The sequence below is a fragment of the Dipodomys spectabilis genome, unplaced genomic scaffold, assembly GCF_019054845.1.
Source record: "Dipodomys spectabilis isolate Male_0828 unplaced genomic scaffold, ASM1905484v1 ptg000098l, whole genome shotgun sequence".
Taxonomy (NCBI): Eukaryota; Metazoa; Chordata; class Mammalia; order Rodentia; family Heteromyidae; genus Dipodomys; species Dipodomys spectabilis.
In genome coordinates, this window is record NW_024870775.1 from 4,970,501 (window position 1) to 4,985,261 (window position 14,761).

At 57.1% G+C, this 14,761-nt stretch overlaps 1 protein-coding gene across 1 annotated transcript; it reads right to left on the reverse strand.

The window, feature by feature from the left end:
* Positions 1-873: 873 nt before the first annotated feature.
* On the reverse strand, positions 874-2,948 carry Fzd9 (frizzled class receptor 9). Its single transcript, XM_042686944.1, has one exon. It carries the CDS (start codon positions 2,946-2,948, stop codon positions 1,164-1,166), a length of 1,785 nt encoding a protein of 594 aa, XP_042542878.1. The 3' UTR covers positions 874-1,163.
* Between the last annotated feature and the right edge of the window lie 11,813 nt (positions 2,949-14,761).

Here is a 14,761-nt window from a genome sequence, read left to right on the forward strand (position 1 = left end):
TGGCTCCCATCAGCACAAGTCCTTGGTCTCAATTTGCACTGAACTCCCATTTTCAGGTCCTCTTCTGCATTCCCAAGATACCCCATCTTCCCCTCCACCCAGAGATGTGAGGGGCATGGGAGCACCCTCACGAGGGCCCAGGGACCCAAGTGGACACACCAGCATCTTGTCTCTCCTTCATCCCTTGGCCGCACTGAGGTTCACATTCAGCACCTCCTGGGCAATTGTTCCACTACTTAAGCCATGTGCACAACCCTGTATTTTTCAGATAAGGTCTCTTGGCTTTTGCCGAAGGCCAGCCTCACACAACAATCCTCCTCTTAACAGTCTCCCCATGGCTGGGGTTATGAGTATGCACCTGGTTGAGATGGGACCTGACTTTGCCAAACTATTCTTAGTAGCTGGGAGTCCTGGTGCCTGGCCAGCACCAGTAATCCAACAAGGACAGTAGTCCTCTAGCTCCAGTCCTGGTCCCCAGGGAGGGGACCCGAGACAAGCTGGAGACAGGCTGACGCCCTCATTTTCAACACAAACGAGGAAAGCAAAGTGTGAGAAAGGAAAAACTTACCCATGGTCCCAAACAGGCCTGACGCCCCAAGGTCAGAGGTGGCGATGTCATCTCAGGGATCTCCCCCACCCACACACGCCCCTTTCCTGGCAGGCATCCCACTCCCGCTTCAGAGCCCCGGGAGACTCCTGCACATGCCATCTGGGACGCACACAAAACACGGCTGCTCACAGAGGAGCTTCCTCTTGATTGCTGGGTCCAGGGGATGAGCCCACCCCACCCGCAGATCGGCTTAGGGAGTGGGAGACCCCATAGGGTCCCCTCCCAAGTCCCCTTCCTTCCCCAGCCCAGAGTGGACTCTGCAGTAACACACAGGGGTTTATTCCAGTCACAGCTTGCGGAGAAACGCAACAATAAATTACATCATTAAATAAATGCTCTGATGGACCATGCCCTCCTCTGTCCCTTCTTCTGACCTTTTGGGGGTCGCAGCCAGGCTCCCACCCCCAATTAGGAAGCATACGAGTGTGAGTTTCACCAGGTCCCCACTCGGGTCCTCAGCCCCCTGGCTGTGCCTGACCTTGACAGCTGGGTGCTGCTAGTCAGCTGTCTTTTGGGGGGGGGGGGGCCACAGCAGAGAGCCAGGCCTGTGTCGCTAGAGGTGCGTGGGGTTCTCCAGGGAGGGGTCCGTCTTAGTCATGTGCAAGACCACCGTGGGGGCCTTATAGTGGCAGTGGATGCCCCGTCCATAGCCCCCAGGGGCTCTGCAGGCCTTGGCCCGGGCCCGGCCGGCTGCCATCTTACGGTGGCACAGGCTCTGCCAGGTCTGGAAAGTTTTGGAGCTCCACACCCAGACACCACTGGTGATGCCCACCACCAGAGACATGAAGATTTTGAGCATAAAGACAGCCACGGTGGGTACGGAGCCCCCCGGCAGGGAGCAGTCCCTGCGGCCCCCGGGCACCGACGCGCCAGTGCACGGCTGCTCTGCGGCCCGGAGCCGCCAGAAGTCCATGTTGAGGCGCTCGTAGGCGTAGCACACGATGACGCAGGTGGCGGGCACCGTGTAGAGGATGGAGAAGACGCCGATCTTGACCATGAGCTTCTCCAGCTTCTCGGTGTTGGTGCCCCCCGTCTTCATGATCTTGCGGATGTGGAACAGAGCCACGAAGCCCGTGAGGAGGAAGCTGGTGCCCAGCACCAGGTAGCCAGCCAGGGGCACCAGCACGAAGCCCGTGAGTGCTGCGGCGTCCATGCTGGCCACGTAGCAGAGGCCGGTCAGCTCGTCCCCGGCCACCTTGCGCAGGGTCAGGACCACGATGGTCTTGAGCGCCGGGAGGCCCCAGGCCGCCATGTGGAAGTAGCTGCCGTGGGCCTCGATGGCCTCGTGGCCCCACTTCTTGCCGGCCGCCAGGAACCAGGTGAGCGTGAGGACCACCCACCACAGGGAGCTGGCCATGCCGAAGTAGTAGAGCAGGAGGAAGACCAGGGTGCAGCCGGTGTTCTCCAGGCCCTCCTGGATCACGTAGAGCGCGCCCGCCTCCTGGTCGCAGGCCACACTCTGCGCGCCGGCCACGGCTCGGATGAGGAAGGCCAGCGAGTAGACGTTGTAGCACATGGAGAGGAAGATGATGGGGCGCTCGGGGTACTGGAAGCGGTGCGGCTCCAGCAGGAAGGTGAGCACGGTGAAGGCGGTGGAGAAGAAGCACAGCGCCGACCACACGGCCATCCAGACCAGCGCGAAGTCCTTGTCGCGCCGGGACCAGAGCACCTCGACGCCGGGCCCGCAGCGCGGCGCGCACGCGCGGCTCTTCTCCACGTACTGGAACTTCTCCGGGTTCTGGCAGGAGCCGGGGCCCTGGCCGGGGCCGGCGGGGCCCGGGGCTGGCGCGGGGGGCCGCGGCGCCACGGGCAGCATGCCCAGGCCCCGGTGCGGCTCGGCGGGGCCGGCCGTGGCGTTCTCGGGCGCCTCCATGCACAGCGCGTGCGGGTCGTTGCGCGTGGGCAGCCGGCCGCAGTCGAGCGCGTCGGGCCAGCCGAAGTGGAAGCGCTCCATGACGGGCGCGCAGCGCAGGCGCGCCTGCTCGCACATGGGCCGGCAGGCGGGGATGGGCGCCGACACCTGGTGCGTGCACATGGGCGCGTACAGCGAGCACAGCACGAAGCGCAGGTGGCCGTGGCAGCCGTACTGCACCAGCGGCGCGAACTCCGCCAGCTCGGCCGCCGCCTCGCCCTGCGACGTGTGGCCCAGCAGGTTGGGCATGCGGGTCAGGTTGTAGCCGATGCCGTGGCACATAGGGATCTCCACCGCCTGGCACGGCGCCGGCCCGCGCCCGCGCTCGGGGTCGAAGCGCCCGATCTCCAGCGCCGCGACGCCCGCCGCCAGCAGCGGCCACAGCAGCGGCAGCGGCGGCGCCCGGCGCGGCGGCGCCTCAGCCATCGCGGGCGGCTCACTCGGGCCGCGCGGCCCCGCGCTCCCCTGCCCGCCCGCCGCGGCGCGGGGCGCGAGCCATCGCCGGGACGCCCGCGTGTGTCCGGGAGGGCCGCGCCGAGCCGGCCGAGCAGCCGCCGCCGAGCGGGAGCCGCAGCGCGAGTGGAGCCCGAGCGGGAGCGGGAGCCGGAGCGGAGCCCGCTGCGCTGGGCCCGTGCCGCGGCTACAAGCCCGGGGGCGTGGCTATGGGACACGCCCGGGGGCGGGGACTCACCAGGACACGCCCTCGCCCGGAGTTAAAGGCGCCGAGTCTCGCCGGGGAGCTCGGGCCGCCCCACGGGCCGGAGCGCTTGGGACACGCCCGCCCTTTGAGCCCTCGCCTCGCTTTTCCACCAGGTTCCTCCCCTTCCCCTACGTCCCACCCTTTCCCCGCGACGGTGGTCGGTCTGCAGGACCATTCCTCATACTTTCTTGCTGCAAAAGATCATGGGCAAGACCTCGCAGGGGAAGGCCCGGCTTGGGACCCAGAGACAGTTCAAGTACAGCTTGGGCCTCTGCACTGGACACATATGACTTCGGACTCCTCTCCAAGCCTCCCATGCCCTGGTGTGGACCTCAGGATATCTTCTCAGCCTGATCCTCTTTCCCAGGTGGGGAAACTGAGGCTCAAAGAGTGACGTACTCCAGGGCACAGGGTCACAAATTCTGCATTTGTGACTGTGGTACTCCAGTCACGGGCCACCCTCTGTAGGGGCTCGGGAGCCCACTGAGATCTGCTCCAAACCTGCCATTGCTCCTGATGCCTCTGCTTATGAAACCCAGGGCCACCTCGTTCTGGGATCTCTTACAGACTGTCCCCACTGTCCACCTGTCCACCTCATCCCCCGCCCACCGGCCTAGGAACACCCAGACAGCTGGGGCTCCGGCTGTGTGAGCCCCCAGCCCAGGGTCAGGCTCTACAGCCAGTGCTCAGGGACCTAAACGACTGAGTGACAGAGGATCAGGCACTGCACAAGTGTGCGCTCAGAGCCACGGGGGTCCCCAGCGAGGTGCTGCCCCTTCATCTTCCAACTCCGAGAACCATCCTAAATCAGTCCTGCATCCACCTTCCAGGACAGTTGTGAGACTCAGAAAACAAGCTACCTCTGAGGCCAGCGAAGAGACGATGCCACCCATCCCAAGGGAGCCTGCCCAGGTGTGGCTGCCCAGCGTAGCCCACAGCTGCCCGCTGTGCAGCTTGGTGCAGCCATGGTGGTGTGGTGAGAAAGTGGGGCTGTGGTTCCCACACATGCCTGTCATTAGTGCTCAGCACCCCTTACAATTGTACTGGAGCCAGAAGGGACAAAGGCAGGCAGATGCTGCCCCTGGCCTGCGCCCAGCCCTCTTGTCTGATGGGAGAGGCTGGGGGTGATGCATAGCCCTAGGCTAGGCTTGCCTGGCTGGGGTACCGCTGTGAGACTCCAGCTTCCCAAGGAAAGGAAGGGAGGGCAGGAGTGTGGCCCCTTTGGAAAAAAAAAAATAACCCAGCTTAGTGGGAGCCTGTGACTCATGCCTATAATCCCAGCTACTCAGGAGGCTGAGCTGTGAAGATCAAGGGTCCATTGAATCCAGCTCAGGCAGGAAGGTCTGTGAGACTCTTAAGTCCAATCAACCAGCAAAAAGCCACAAGTGGGATTGTGAGTCAAGTAGTAGAGTACCAAACCTAGAGAGAAAAAGCTAAGGGACAGTGCCTAGGCCCAGAGTTCGAGCACCAGGACAGATGTGTGTGTGTGTGCGTGTGCGCAGGTACACACACACAATCACAGGCCAAAAACAAAACATTTTTAAAAAACCACAAAAAAAAATCATCAACTTTAAGTACAGCTTTCAAAATACCAGCAGCAGCTCCCCATCACACAGCTCTGGTGAGGAACCCCCTTCCCTGCCCCCTCCTCTGGAACCCGAGGCTGGAAGCCCTGGTGGCCTCTCCCTTCTTGTTTCTCCCTCACACCATCTCAGAGCAGGCCTGAGACTTGTGCAGCTCTGGATAGAGCTGCAGGCTTTGCTTGGGGGTCTAGGGTCCTTGCCCACACCCCTGGTCCATCCATCCATTCATCTGTCCGTCCATCCATCTTTCATTCCTAATTCTAGCAGCTGCTAGCTGATTGTGGATGGCCGCTCTGGCTGGAGCAGCATGGATGACAGTGAGGTTCAGCTCCATTTCCTGAGCCCCCACCCTACCGGCCATAGGGGTGTCTGGGGCTGGGGGGAGCGTCTGGGCTGCCAGGATGTCCCACAAGGACTGGCCTGGGAGCCAGGGTTTTGTGGGTTCCTGCCTCGCTCCTGGGTGAGGAGGAGCAGGGGGCTCTGTGTAGCAGCCGAGGAGGGGAGGGTGCCCCAGGGCCGTGGGATGCCAGCCCCGTCGCTAAGGCAACCGCTGGCTCCTGGGAAGCCGGAGCCGGAGGAGCAGCCGTGGCCCGCGCTGAGGAGAGAAGAGGCCTCTTGGGCCGTCTGCCCACCCACCGGGCTTTGTCACTGGATCTCGGCTTTACAAAGGCCAACAATGCCCCGGGTTTTCTCTGAAAGGGACACTATGAGGACCGGGACGGGCGGAGGCCTCATCAATGCCCACCCCCCACCAGGAGCCTCTTGGCTCCTCCTTCCTGCAAGATGCCAGCTTTTCCTGGGGACAATGGGGTGTGGGGGGAGGACACCCTTCTGCCCTGCATTCCTCCTATCCTCCCTTCCCACCCTCCCTTCTTAGCCCCACCCTCTCAGGAGTCAGCTCTGATACTGATGCCCCCCACTCCTGCTGATGCCCATCTTTCCAGGAGCCTAGGGGACCTGGGAGGTGGGTCTGCACCAGGCCCCCACCTCCACATCAGGGTCTTGGCACCTGGTTTGGGATAGGTTACCATAAACGCCTGCAGTGGAGAAGGAATGTCGGATTGGGGAATCGGGGATTCTCCTGGGCTTCCCACTCCCAGCCCTCTTGTTTGGATTTCCTTTCTGAGATAGTCTTGCTGACTGCCCAGGCTGGCCTCCAATGTGAATTTGGCCTCCTGAGTAGATGGACAAACAGGTGTTCTCAACCCCGTGTGGTTTCAATAGTCTGGGCAAGTTATAAATTGTCCAACTTCTCCCTCTGGAAAGGCTCCTGGGGAAAGGGGCACCAGGAGCGGTGGGGGCATCAGTATCAGAGCTGACACAGGGCACCACTCACCCTTGAGGGGGTGGGGCTAGGGAGAGTGGAGAGGGAGGGCAGGTGGAATATGATCTGTGTGGCTGTCCCACACAGACACAGCAGCAATGTATGCACCTTCATCCATCTTCATCTGTAGCCATCAGATCCGCTCTGGCCCACTGCTTGTTACTGCAAATAAAGTTTTATTGGAACACAGCCATGTTCATGCCCGTTGGTTTATAGTCCACAGTGCATAGCTGACTTCAAGCAACAGAGGTAGATCTGCACCATTGTTGGGGAGAGCACCGCCTGTGAAGCTCCAGGCATTTCCTCTCTGAACAGCAAGGCTGCCCTCCACAGAAGACTGCTGAGTCCTACATGAATCTGTGCAATTTTTTTTTCCAGAAGGGGCAATATTGAGGCAATACTGAAACTTGCTTCATGAGCATGAGCCATGCATGCCCCCAGCCTTTCTACTGAAGTTGTTTTTCAGATAGGATATTGAGTCTGGCTGGGGCTGACATAGCTGGGTCTATAGATGTGAACTGTTATGCCCAGACATACATGTGGGGGGGGGGGCGGGTGTGGACCTGCCAGTACTGGGGTTTGAACTCAAGGCCTGAGTGGTGCCCCTGAGCTTTCTCACTCAAGGTTGGCACTCTCACATTTGAGCCACAGCTTCATTTCTGGTTTTCTGGTGGTTAATTGGTATCTCACAGACTTTTGTGCCCAGGCTGGCTTTATACCATGATCCTCAGAATTCAGCCTCCTATGTAGTAGGATTACAGGTTTGAGCTTGGGGTTTTTGTTTGTTTGTTGTTGTTTGTTTGTTTTAAATAAGAGTCTTGCCTGATTTGGTTGGTCTCCAACTGTAGTTTTCCCATATTCCCTTTGACAGTAGCTGGGATTGCAGGCATAAGTCACCACAAATGGCTTCATCTGAGTTTTTAATACTAAGCCTTTAATTGAGCACATACCCTGTGCTGGGCAGGGGAGTCCAGCCCCCTCCCCGCCATGGCACTGGGGACCCTGGCTCTCCCAGGCCAGCTGTTGCTGTCTGCCAGGAGAGCAGGGAGTGAGAGAAGTCTGAGCTGGGCTGAATCTCAAAGCCACATGGGAGCCAGCAGGGAGAGAAGGAAGGGTGCTCTGGGTAGGGGACCAGCCTTTGCAAAGGTACTGGGATCGGAGCCGGGCACTGTGGGAGCAAGGCCGAGCGTGGTGGGCAGCCCCCCGTGGGGCAGGCTGGATCCCCGGCTGGGCTGGGCCTCATGGAGGCCCAGGGCAGCCTGGCTGGGTTTGGGGAGCCCCAGCCACCCGGGCCAGGCGGGAGGCTCCGCTGCTGAAAGCAGCTTTTGTGTAGCTGAGGGCAGCTGAGCTCCCGTTTCGTTGTCGTTGGAACCTGCTGCTTATTTACCCAGCTCGAGAAATTCAGCGGCAGAAGGGGGAAAAAAAAAATCACCTCAGCTGCCCAGAAGCGGGGAGGAGCACGCCCCACCCTCTGCAGCCCTGCCCGGCCCAGCAGCCAGGGACCCCCCCAACACCCCACAACCCCCCCCCCCCAGACCCTCTCTGCTGGGCCCACCTGGCCTGTGCAGCCAGGCTCTGCAGAGCCCCTGGCTCTGGGCCTCACCCCCCTCCCAGGGGCTGAGGGCAGAGCCCAGGGGGGCCATCCCGAGGTGCAGGGGTGACCTTTACCCAAAGCACAGGGTGTCCTCCCAGGCTGGGGCAGGCATGCCCAGGACAGAGTGGGCCTCCCAGCCGCCGGGGAGGAGCCTGCTCTCCTCCAGGCCTCCCGCAGGGCGGCAGGAGGGGCCCACGGGTGCCCTCTGCCAAGCTAGTGTGCACTGCAAGGTCACAAGCCCAGCCCAGGTTCTTGACCTACACAGCCTCCAGAACCATATGCTTGGGAAAAATACCTCTATTCTTTATAAATTACCCACACAGTGGTGTTTCGTTATAGCCACAGGAGGAGAGAGAATAGCACCGCACCCCCAGAACAGCACCGCACCCCAGCTACTCAGGAGGCTGAGGTACTCTCCATCCTAGGCCACTGTGGAAAGAAAGGTAGCAAGATCGAATCTCAGAATCAGACTGGGTGTGGTGGTGCATAGCTGTAATCTCAAATCCTTAGGAGATAGCAATAGGAAGAGCAAAATTTAAGACTGACCCTGGCAGTGCCCGCGGCTCATGCCGGGATCCTAGCTACTCCAGAGGCTGAGACCTGAGGATCGCGGTTCAAAGCCAGCCCGGGCAGGAAAGTCTGTGTGACTCTTATCTCCAATTAACCACCAAAAAGCTGGAAATGGAGATGTGGTTCAAATGCCAGCCTTGAGCAAAATAGTGCAGGCCCTGAGTTCAAACTCCAGGACTGGCAAAGAAAGAAGAAAGGAAAGAAGGAAGGAAGGAAGGAAGGTAAGGGAGGGAGGAAGGGAGGGAGGGAGGGAGGGAGGGAGGGAGACAGGGAGGAAGGAAGGAAGGAAGAAAGAAAAAGAAAGAAAGAGAAAGAAAAGAAAGAAAGAAAGAAAGAGGGGGAGGGAGGGGAAGGGAAGGGAAGGGAGGGAAGAAAGAAAGAGAAAGGAGGGAGGGGAGGGAAGGACAGGAAATAAAGGAAGGAAGGAAGAAAAGAAAAGAAAGAAAAAGAGAGAGAAAGGTGGGGAGGGAGGGGAGGGAGGAGGGGGAGGAGGAAGGGAAGAAGACCCTTACCTGAAAAACAAACTAAAGGGCTGGGAAGGTGGCTCAGTGGTAGAGCGCTTGCCTTGCATGCATGAGGCCCTGGGTTCGATTCCTCAGCACCACATAAGCAAAAAGAAAAAAGCTGGAAGTGGTGCTGTGGCTCAAGTGGTAGAACGCTAGCCTTGAGCTGAGGGACAGCGCCCAGGCCCAGAGTTCAGGCCCCACGACCAGACCCAAAAAAATAAAACTAAAAATAAACTAAAGACAAAAGGGTGTGGCTCAAGCGGAAGAGCATCTGTTTTAGCAAATGGGAGGTCCTGAGTTCAAGCCCCATACAGACAGAAAATAAATTTAAAAGGTAACACTTGTGCTGGGTGCCTAGCAGCACACCTGTCATCCTAGCTATTCAGGAGGCTGAGATCTGAGGATCGCGGTTCAAAGCCAGCCTGGGCAGAAAAGTTCCCCCCTGAGACTTACCCTCAATTAACCACCAAAAACCAGATGTAGAGCTGTGGCTCAAGTAGAAGAGTGCCAACCTTGAGCTAAAAAATTCAGGGACAGTGCCTAGGCCCTGAGTTCAAGTCCCATGACCAAAAAAAAAGTAGCAGATGCTTGTCTCCCTATCATCCACTTGGAGCTCAGCCTCAAGCCACACCTCCCCATGGCCTCCCTGGCAAAGTGGTCCCAAGATCCAGTAGAATTGCCTGCTTTTAGCCTCTTAGGCTTCCCTTCCTCTCCTGGCCTTTCCTAGTTTTCCTTGAAAATCAGACCCCATTCACAGCTCCCTCCCCTTCAAGATGCTGGGCCTACTGGGTTATATCAACAATCTTTGTGTCCTGTGAGGCTCTTTCATACATGTTTGACCCATTCCACAGGTAGAAACTGAGGCCTAAAGTGAAGCTGGGCCTGGAGCATCTGGACTTTCTCCAGCCTTGGGCTCTTTTGTTTCTCTGAGAATATATAGTCTTCTATTAAAAAGAATTGAAAATTACATTGTAAGAGGGCATTAGAGGATGGGTATAGTGGTGCACATCTGTAATCCCAGCACTTGGAGGCTGAGGCAGGAGGATCCAAAGTTTGAGGCCAATCTAGGCTTCCTAGCAAGACCCTGTCCCCCAAAACCAAGGGCCAAGTGTGTGGATTGGTTGGTAGAGCATTTGTTGAGCATGCTTGAGGCCCTAGGTTCCATCCCCACCAACATACACACACACACAAGTGACAAATCAACTAATAATCCATATGAAAACACGTGACAGAAAAGTCAGTCCACATGATTTGCTTTCTTTCTGATTTTCAAATGACATGGAGACACTGGAGGGTACCCTTTCTAGATCCCTGGGCCCAGTGCTGAGGGCCCCTGAGGAGGCCTGTCCCCTCCCCGGGGTCCTGCTTCTTCCACACGGATGACACACGGACACCCACACACCAGCGTGCTCTCCTGCCTTCTTTTCTTTCTGGAATGCCTTCCACCCCGAGCCTGGCACCGGAAAGGGAGCTTCCTCTTATAAACATGGCCCAATCTACTAAGACTGAACCTCTGTAATGGGAAGAGCGGAAAGACATCTTTCTTCCCTCTCCCTCTCCTTGTCATGCTATTACCTCTTTCCCGTGGGTCCTGGGCTTGAACTAAGGACCTTTTGCTCTGCTCAGCTTTTTTTTTTTTACCCAAGACTCGTGGTCTACCACGTGAACCACAGCTCTGCTTCTGGCTTTTTGCTAGTTAACTAGGGGTTAAGAGTTTCTTGGATGATCCTCGGATCTCAGACTCCTAAGTAGCTTGGGGGTCTAGGCGTGAGCCACTGGTGCGCAGCTTTCTCTGTTGTGTCACTGAGTACCTCAGGCTGGCCCAGAGTTTGAGATCCTCCCACCTCAGCCGCCCAGTTGCTGGGATTACAGGCATGAGCCACCATTCCCCTCCCCCCTTCCCTCCCTCTTTCCCTTCCTTCCTTCCTCTCTCCATCTTCTGTCTGTCAGTACAGTACTGAGTTTGAACTCATGTTCTTGCACTTGCTAGACTGGCCCTACACAATGTGAGCCACACCTCCAGCTTTCTCTCTCTTTTGTTATTGTTGTTTGTTGTTTGTTTTTGATAGGGTCTGTTTTGCCCAGGCTGGCCTGAAACTCACCACCCTCCTCTCTCCATTTCTGCAGTCCATGGGACAATCTTCACTGGAAGACTGAGTCCTGGGTCCACGGTGAGGACCCCTTTGTAGCCTGGTGGGTGCCACCCCTCCTTTCCCCACGCTTTGTCCCCAGAGCCGCTCAGTCCAGGCTGTCAGACAGTGGAGGGAAAGAGCACCGCACAGCTGTACCCAGAAAGTGGCAAGAAGAGCCGGGCGCCGGTGGCTCACCCCTGTAATCCTAGCTACTCAGGAGGCTGAGATCTGAGGATGGCGGTTCAAAGCCAGCTGGAGCAGGAAACTCTGTGAGACTCTTATCTCCAATAAACCACTAGAAAACTGGAAGTGGCGCTGTGGCTCAAGCGGTAGAGCACTGGCCTTGAGCTGAAGAGTGCGGGGACAGCGCCCAAGCCCAGAGTTCAAGCCCCACGACCGACAAAAAAAAAAAAGAAAAAGAAAAAAAGAAAGTGGCAGGAAGTCTCTGGAAGCCTTAGAGACACAGGTGACATCATCAGAGTGCTACTGAGTTCTCTGGCAAGGCAGGTGGGAGGACACTGGGGAGGGGACTGTGGTCCACCTTCCAGCAAGCTTCGGCTGAGCAACCACTCATGGGTGATCCTAAATGAATGACCAGCCTATCTGGGCACCACCTGTGGGCACAGAAAAGTCCACGCTTAAGGCCAGCCCCGCCCAGGTGGTCACTCAGTAACATCAAGTTCACAGGGCCTGGCTGGCACCAGATAGACCTTTGGCCCTAGCACAACACCACCATCAGCCGCCAGGCCAGGCATCCTGAGGTGGACTGCCAGGCTGGGCCTGGGAAGAGGCATTCAGGGCAAGGCGCCCCACGAAGCACAGGGATCTGGTTGGCTGGAAGCTGGGGTCCTAGGGCAGGCTGGTGCCTGATGAGCTTCAGCCCCACCCAGGGCCTGCCATCCCAGCCCCTGCCCTGACTCCCGCTGCCTCTGTCCAGTGGGTGGGTGAGGGGGGGGTTGGGGGGGGAAGCAGCCCTGACCCCACACAGAAGCTCTTTCACTGGTGGGCTGGCTGGGACGTTGGCATCCCCTCTGCCCCTCTGCCTGCGCCTCTTTCCTGCTGGGCCCCTGCACAGCTCCCCTCCCAGGGCCCTGAGGCAGGCCCAGGGTGGGGAATGGAGCATAAAGTGGCGCCTTGTTCCCGCTGGCCTCTGGAATTGGCCCACTTCCTGGCTGGGCTGCAGCCTTTTCCAAGGTAAATAAACAAATACGGAGAAGTTGAGGCCTGGGGCTGAGAGAGGAGCATTGGGGGTTTCCTTCCCTCTACCCCACCCATAGCTGCTCTGTAGCCACAGAGGCACCCACCCCACCCCCAAGCGGAAGCCCAGGAGCCCCAACCAGGCAGGAATTCCTGAGCTGGGAGCAGGCGCAGCTGCTGACAGGCTTCCACAGGGCCCTGGGGCAGGCGGCAAGGCCCTGGGCTCCAGGCCCAGCTGTGCCACCTTGGAAAGCTGTGATTTCAGGAAGGAAATGATGGCCCTCCAGCTGGGGACCAGGGCTGTCTACAGCCCCTCACCTCCCCCCCCAGCTAGGACTTGGTTTCTGCAGCCTCAGAATAGAGGCCTGACCTCTTCATATGTGGGGAGAGACAAGCTGTAAGCCCTTGAGGCCCCCTGGAATTTGGGAGTGGGAGACCATTCTGCCCCAGAGAAAGCCTGAAACGTGTGTGTGTGTGTGTGTGTGTGTGTGTGTTCATGCATGTCCGTGTTTATGCCAGTTCCACTTCCAGCTTTTTGGGGGTTAATTGGAGAGGAGTCTCATGGACTTCAAACTTGAATTCTCAGATCTTAGCCTCTGAGTAATGAGGATTACAGGTGTGACTTACCAGTGTCCAGCTAAGACTTTGGTTCCTTCAAGGACGAAGTATCCCCACTCCATCTTTGCCCAGACCCAGCCACAATTCAGCTGTGGCTGAGCCTGTCCTGGATTGCTGCTATGGAAGGGGGCATGGAATGGGAGTGTAGTATAGAAAAATTCTGTCCTTCTCTCTTCCCTCTTCCCAACTTCCCATTACTCTCTGCTCCCCTAGAGATACAACCATCCATCATCCACCCATCATCCCTTGTCTATCCATCTCCAGTTATCCATCATGCACCTATTATCTGATATTTACCCATTATCATCTGTCATCTGTCACACACATATCATCCGCCCATCATCAGTGTCTATCATCATCCGCCCATAATCAGTGTCTATCATCATCCATCATCTGTCCATCATCCACCCATCATCTGATGTGTATCCATCATCCACTATTTGTCATCCACAGTGTCCATCATCCACCCATCATCACTGTCTATCCATCATTGTCCATCATCCATCCATTTTTACTATCTATCTTTCATATCTAACATCCAATCATCATCTACCATTCATCCATTGTCCATTCACTATCATCCATTACCCTACCATCTAGCCTCTTTCCTTCATTATCCTTCTTCCATGGCCAGCTGTCATCCATTCATTGTCCATGTCCATCATCATCCATTGTCCACCTACTCTCCATTTATCCACCTTACCCTTGTCTGTAGGCACTTCTTAGCCAACACATGTTGTTTCTACCACCCCATCCAACACCCCACTTATTCACTTTCTGTCAACTTGTGCTTGCTTGATCTTGGACTGTGTGCACAGAAATGGTCTCTGTCTTGGGGGGAGAAAGGAAGGGGAATCTGGCTGATATGTTCAAAGAAATCTCCAAATTTCTTTAAATATTTAATATTAAGTACTTAAATATTAAATATTTAATATTAATTTCAGTGATAAAATTTTGTGGGTTTTCGTTTTGGAGACTGAATATCAATATGTATTCCAGGCTGGCCCTGAAGATTCTCCTGCCTCAGCTTCCTGAGTGCTGGTATTACAGGCATGTACCTCCATGCCCAGCTCAGTGATAGTTGTTTTATTTTGTTTTTGTTTGCCAGTCCCAAGGCTTGAATTCAGGGCCTGAGCACTGTCCCCAAGCTATTTCCAAGTAGAGTCTGCAGGAAGGCAGGTACATCATTGGAAAGAGGAAACTTTTTCCCAACCTGCCACCTCTCCCTCCTGTCCAGGACCCTTCTACTTCTCTGGCCAGTTCCTTGAAGGAAGTGTGTCCCAAACTTCAAAGCTAGGCCAGCACTGCCTCCAGCCTGGATTCCTAAGGTCTGAAAATCTGAGTCGCACTGAGCTGGGTCAGGTGAGCAAGGACACTGTGTGGAGGAGGGCAGGGACAGGGGAGGCTGGAAGGTGCCACGCGGGACAGGGCAGGCACGAGCAAGTGTGGGGCCAGGTGTATTTATAACCCGGCCCTCTCCCATAAATCACCCCGCTTCCTCGCAGGGTAAAAATAGCCTAGAGTCCTGCGTCACCGTGTGGTGTGGACAGAGCCTGCTGCCCCCAGGCCCACCTCCTGTCCTAACCGCCAGGCCTGCGTTCCCACCCCACTCTCCTCACCAGGCCTTTTGTCTCCCAAGTGGGGGTGGGGGTGAGAACAGCTGCCGGGATTTGCTGAGGAAGGGGGCCAGGACAAGAGACTGGGGGCTTGGAGGGGGCAGGTCAAAGGGACAGGAACAAAGTGATGGCCGCAGCCCAGTGAGCAGCGGAACGGGCTTGTGCATGACAAACCTCCTGTGAGCTAACAGAGGGAAACTGAGACAGAAGGGGCCGAGGATGCTGGGACTGGCCCAGCCAGGATTCAGATGGGAGGAGCCCGATAGCCAGAGCCCCTGGAAAGGCTTGTAAGGTCTGTGGCAAGGTCATTTGGGGGAAAACCTTATAATGAAGGCTCAGGGTCCACCCAGGGCCCTCTAAGACTAGACGCTGTGAGGGGCTGATTTATATGAATGTGTT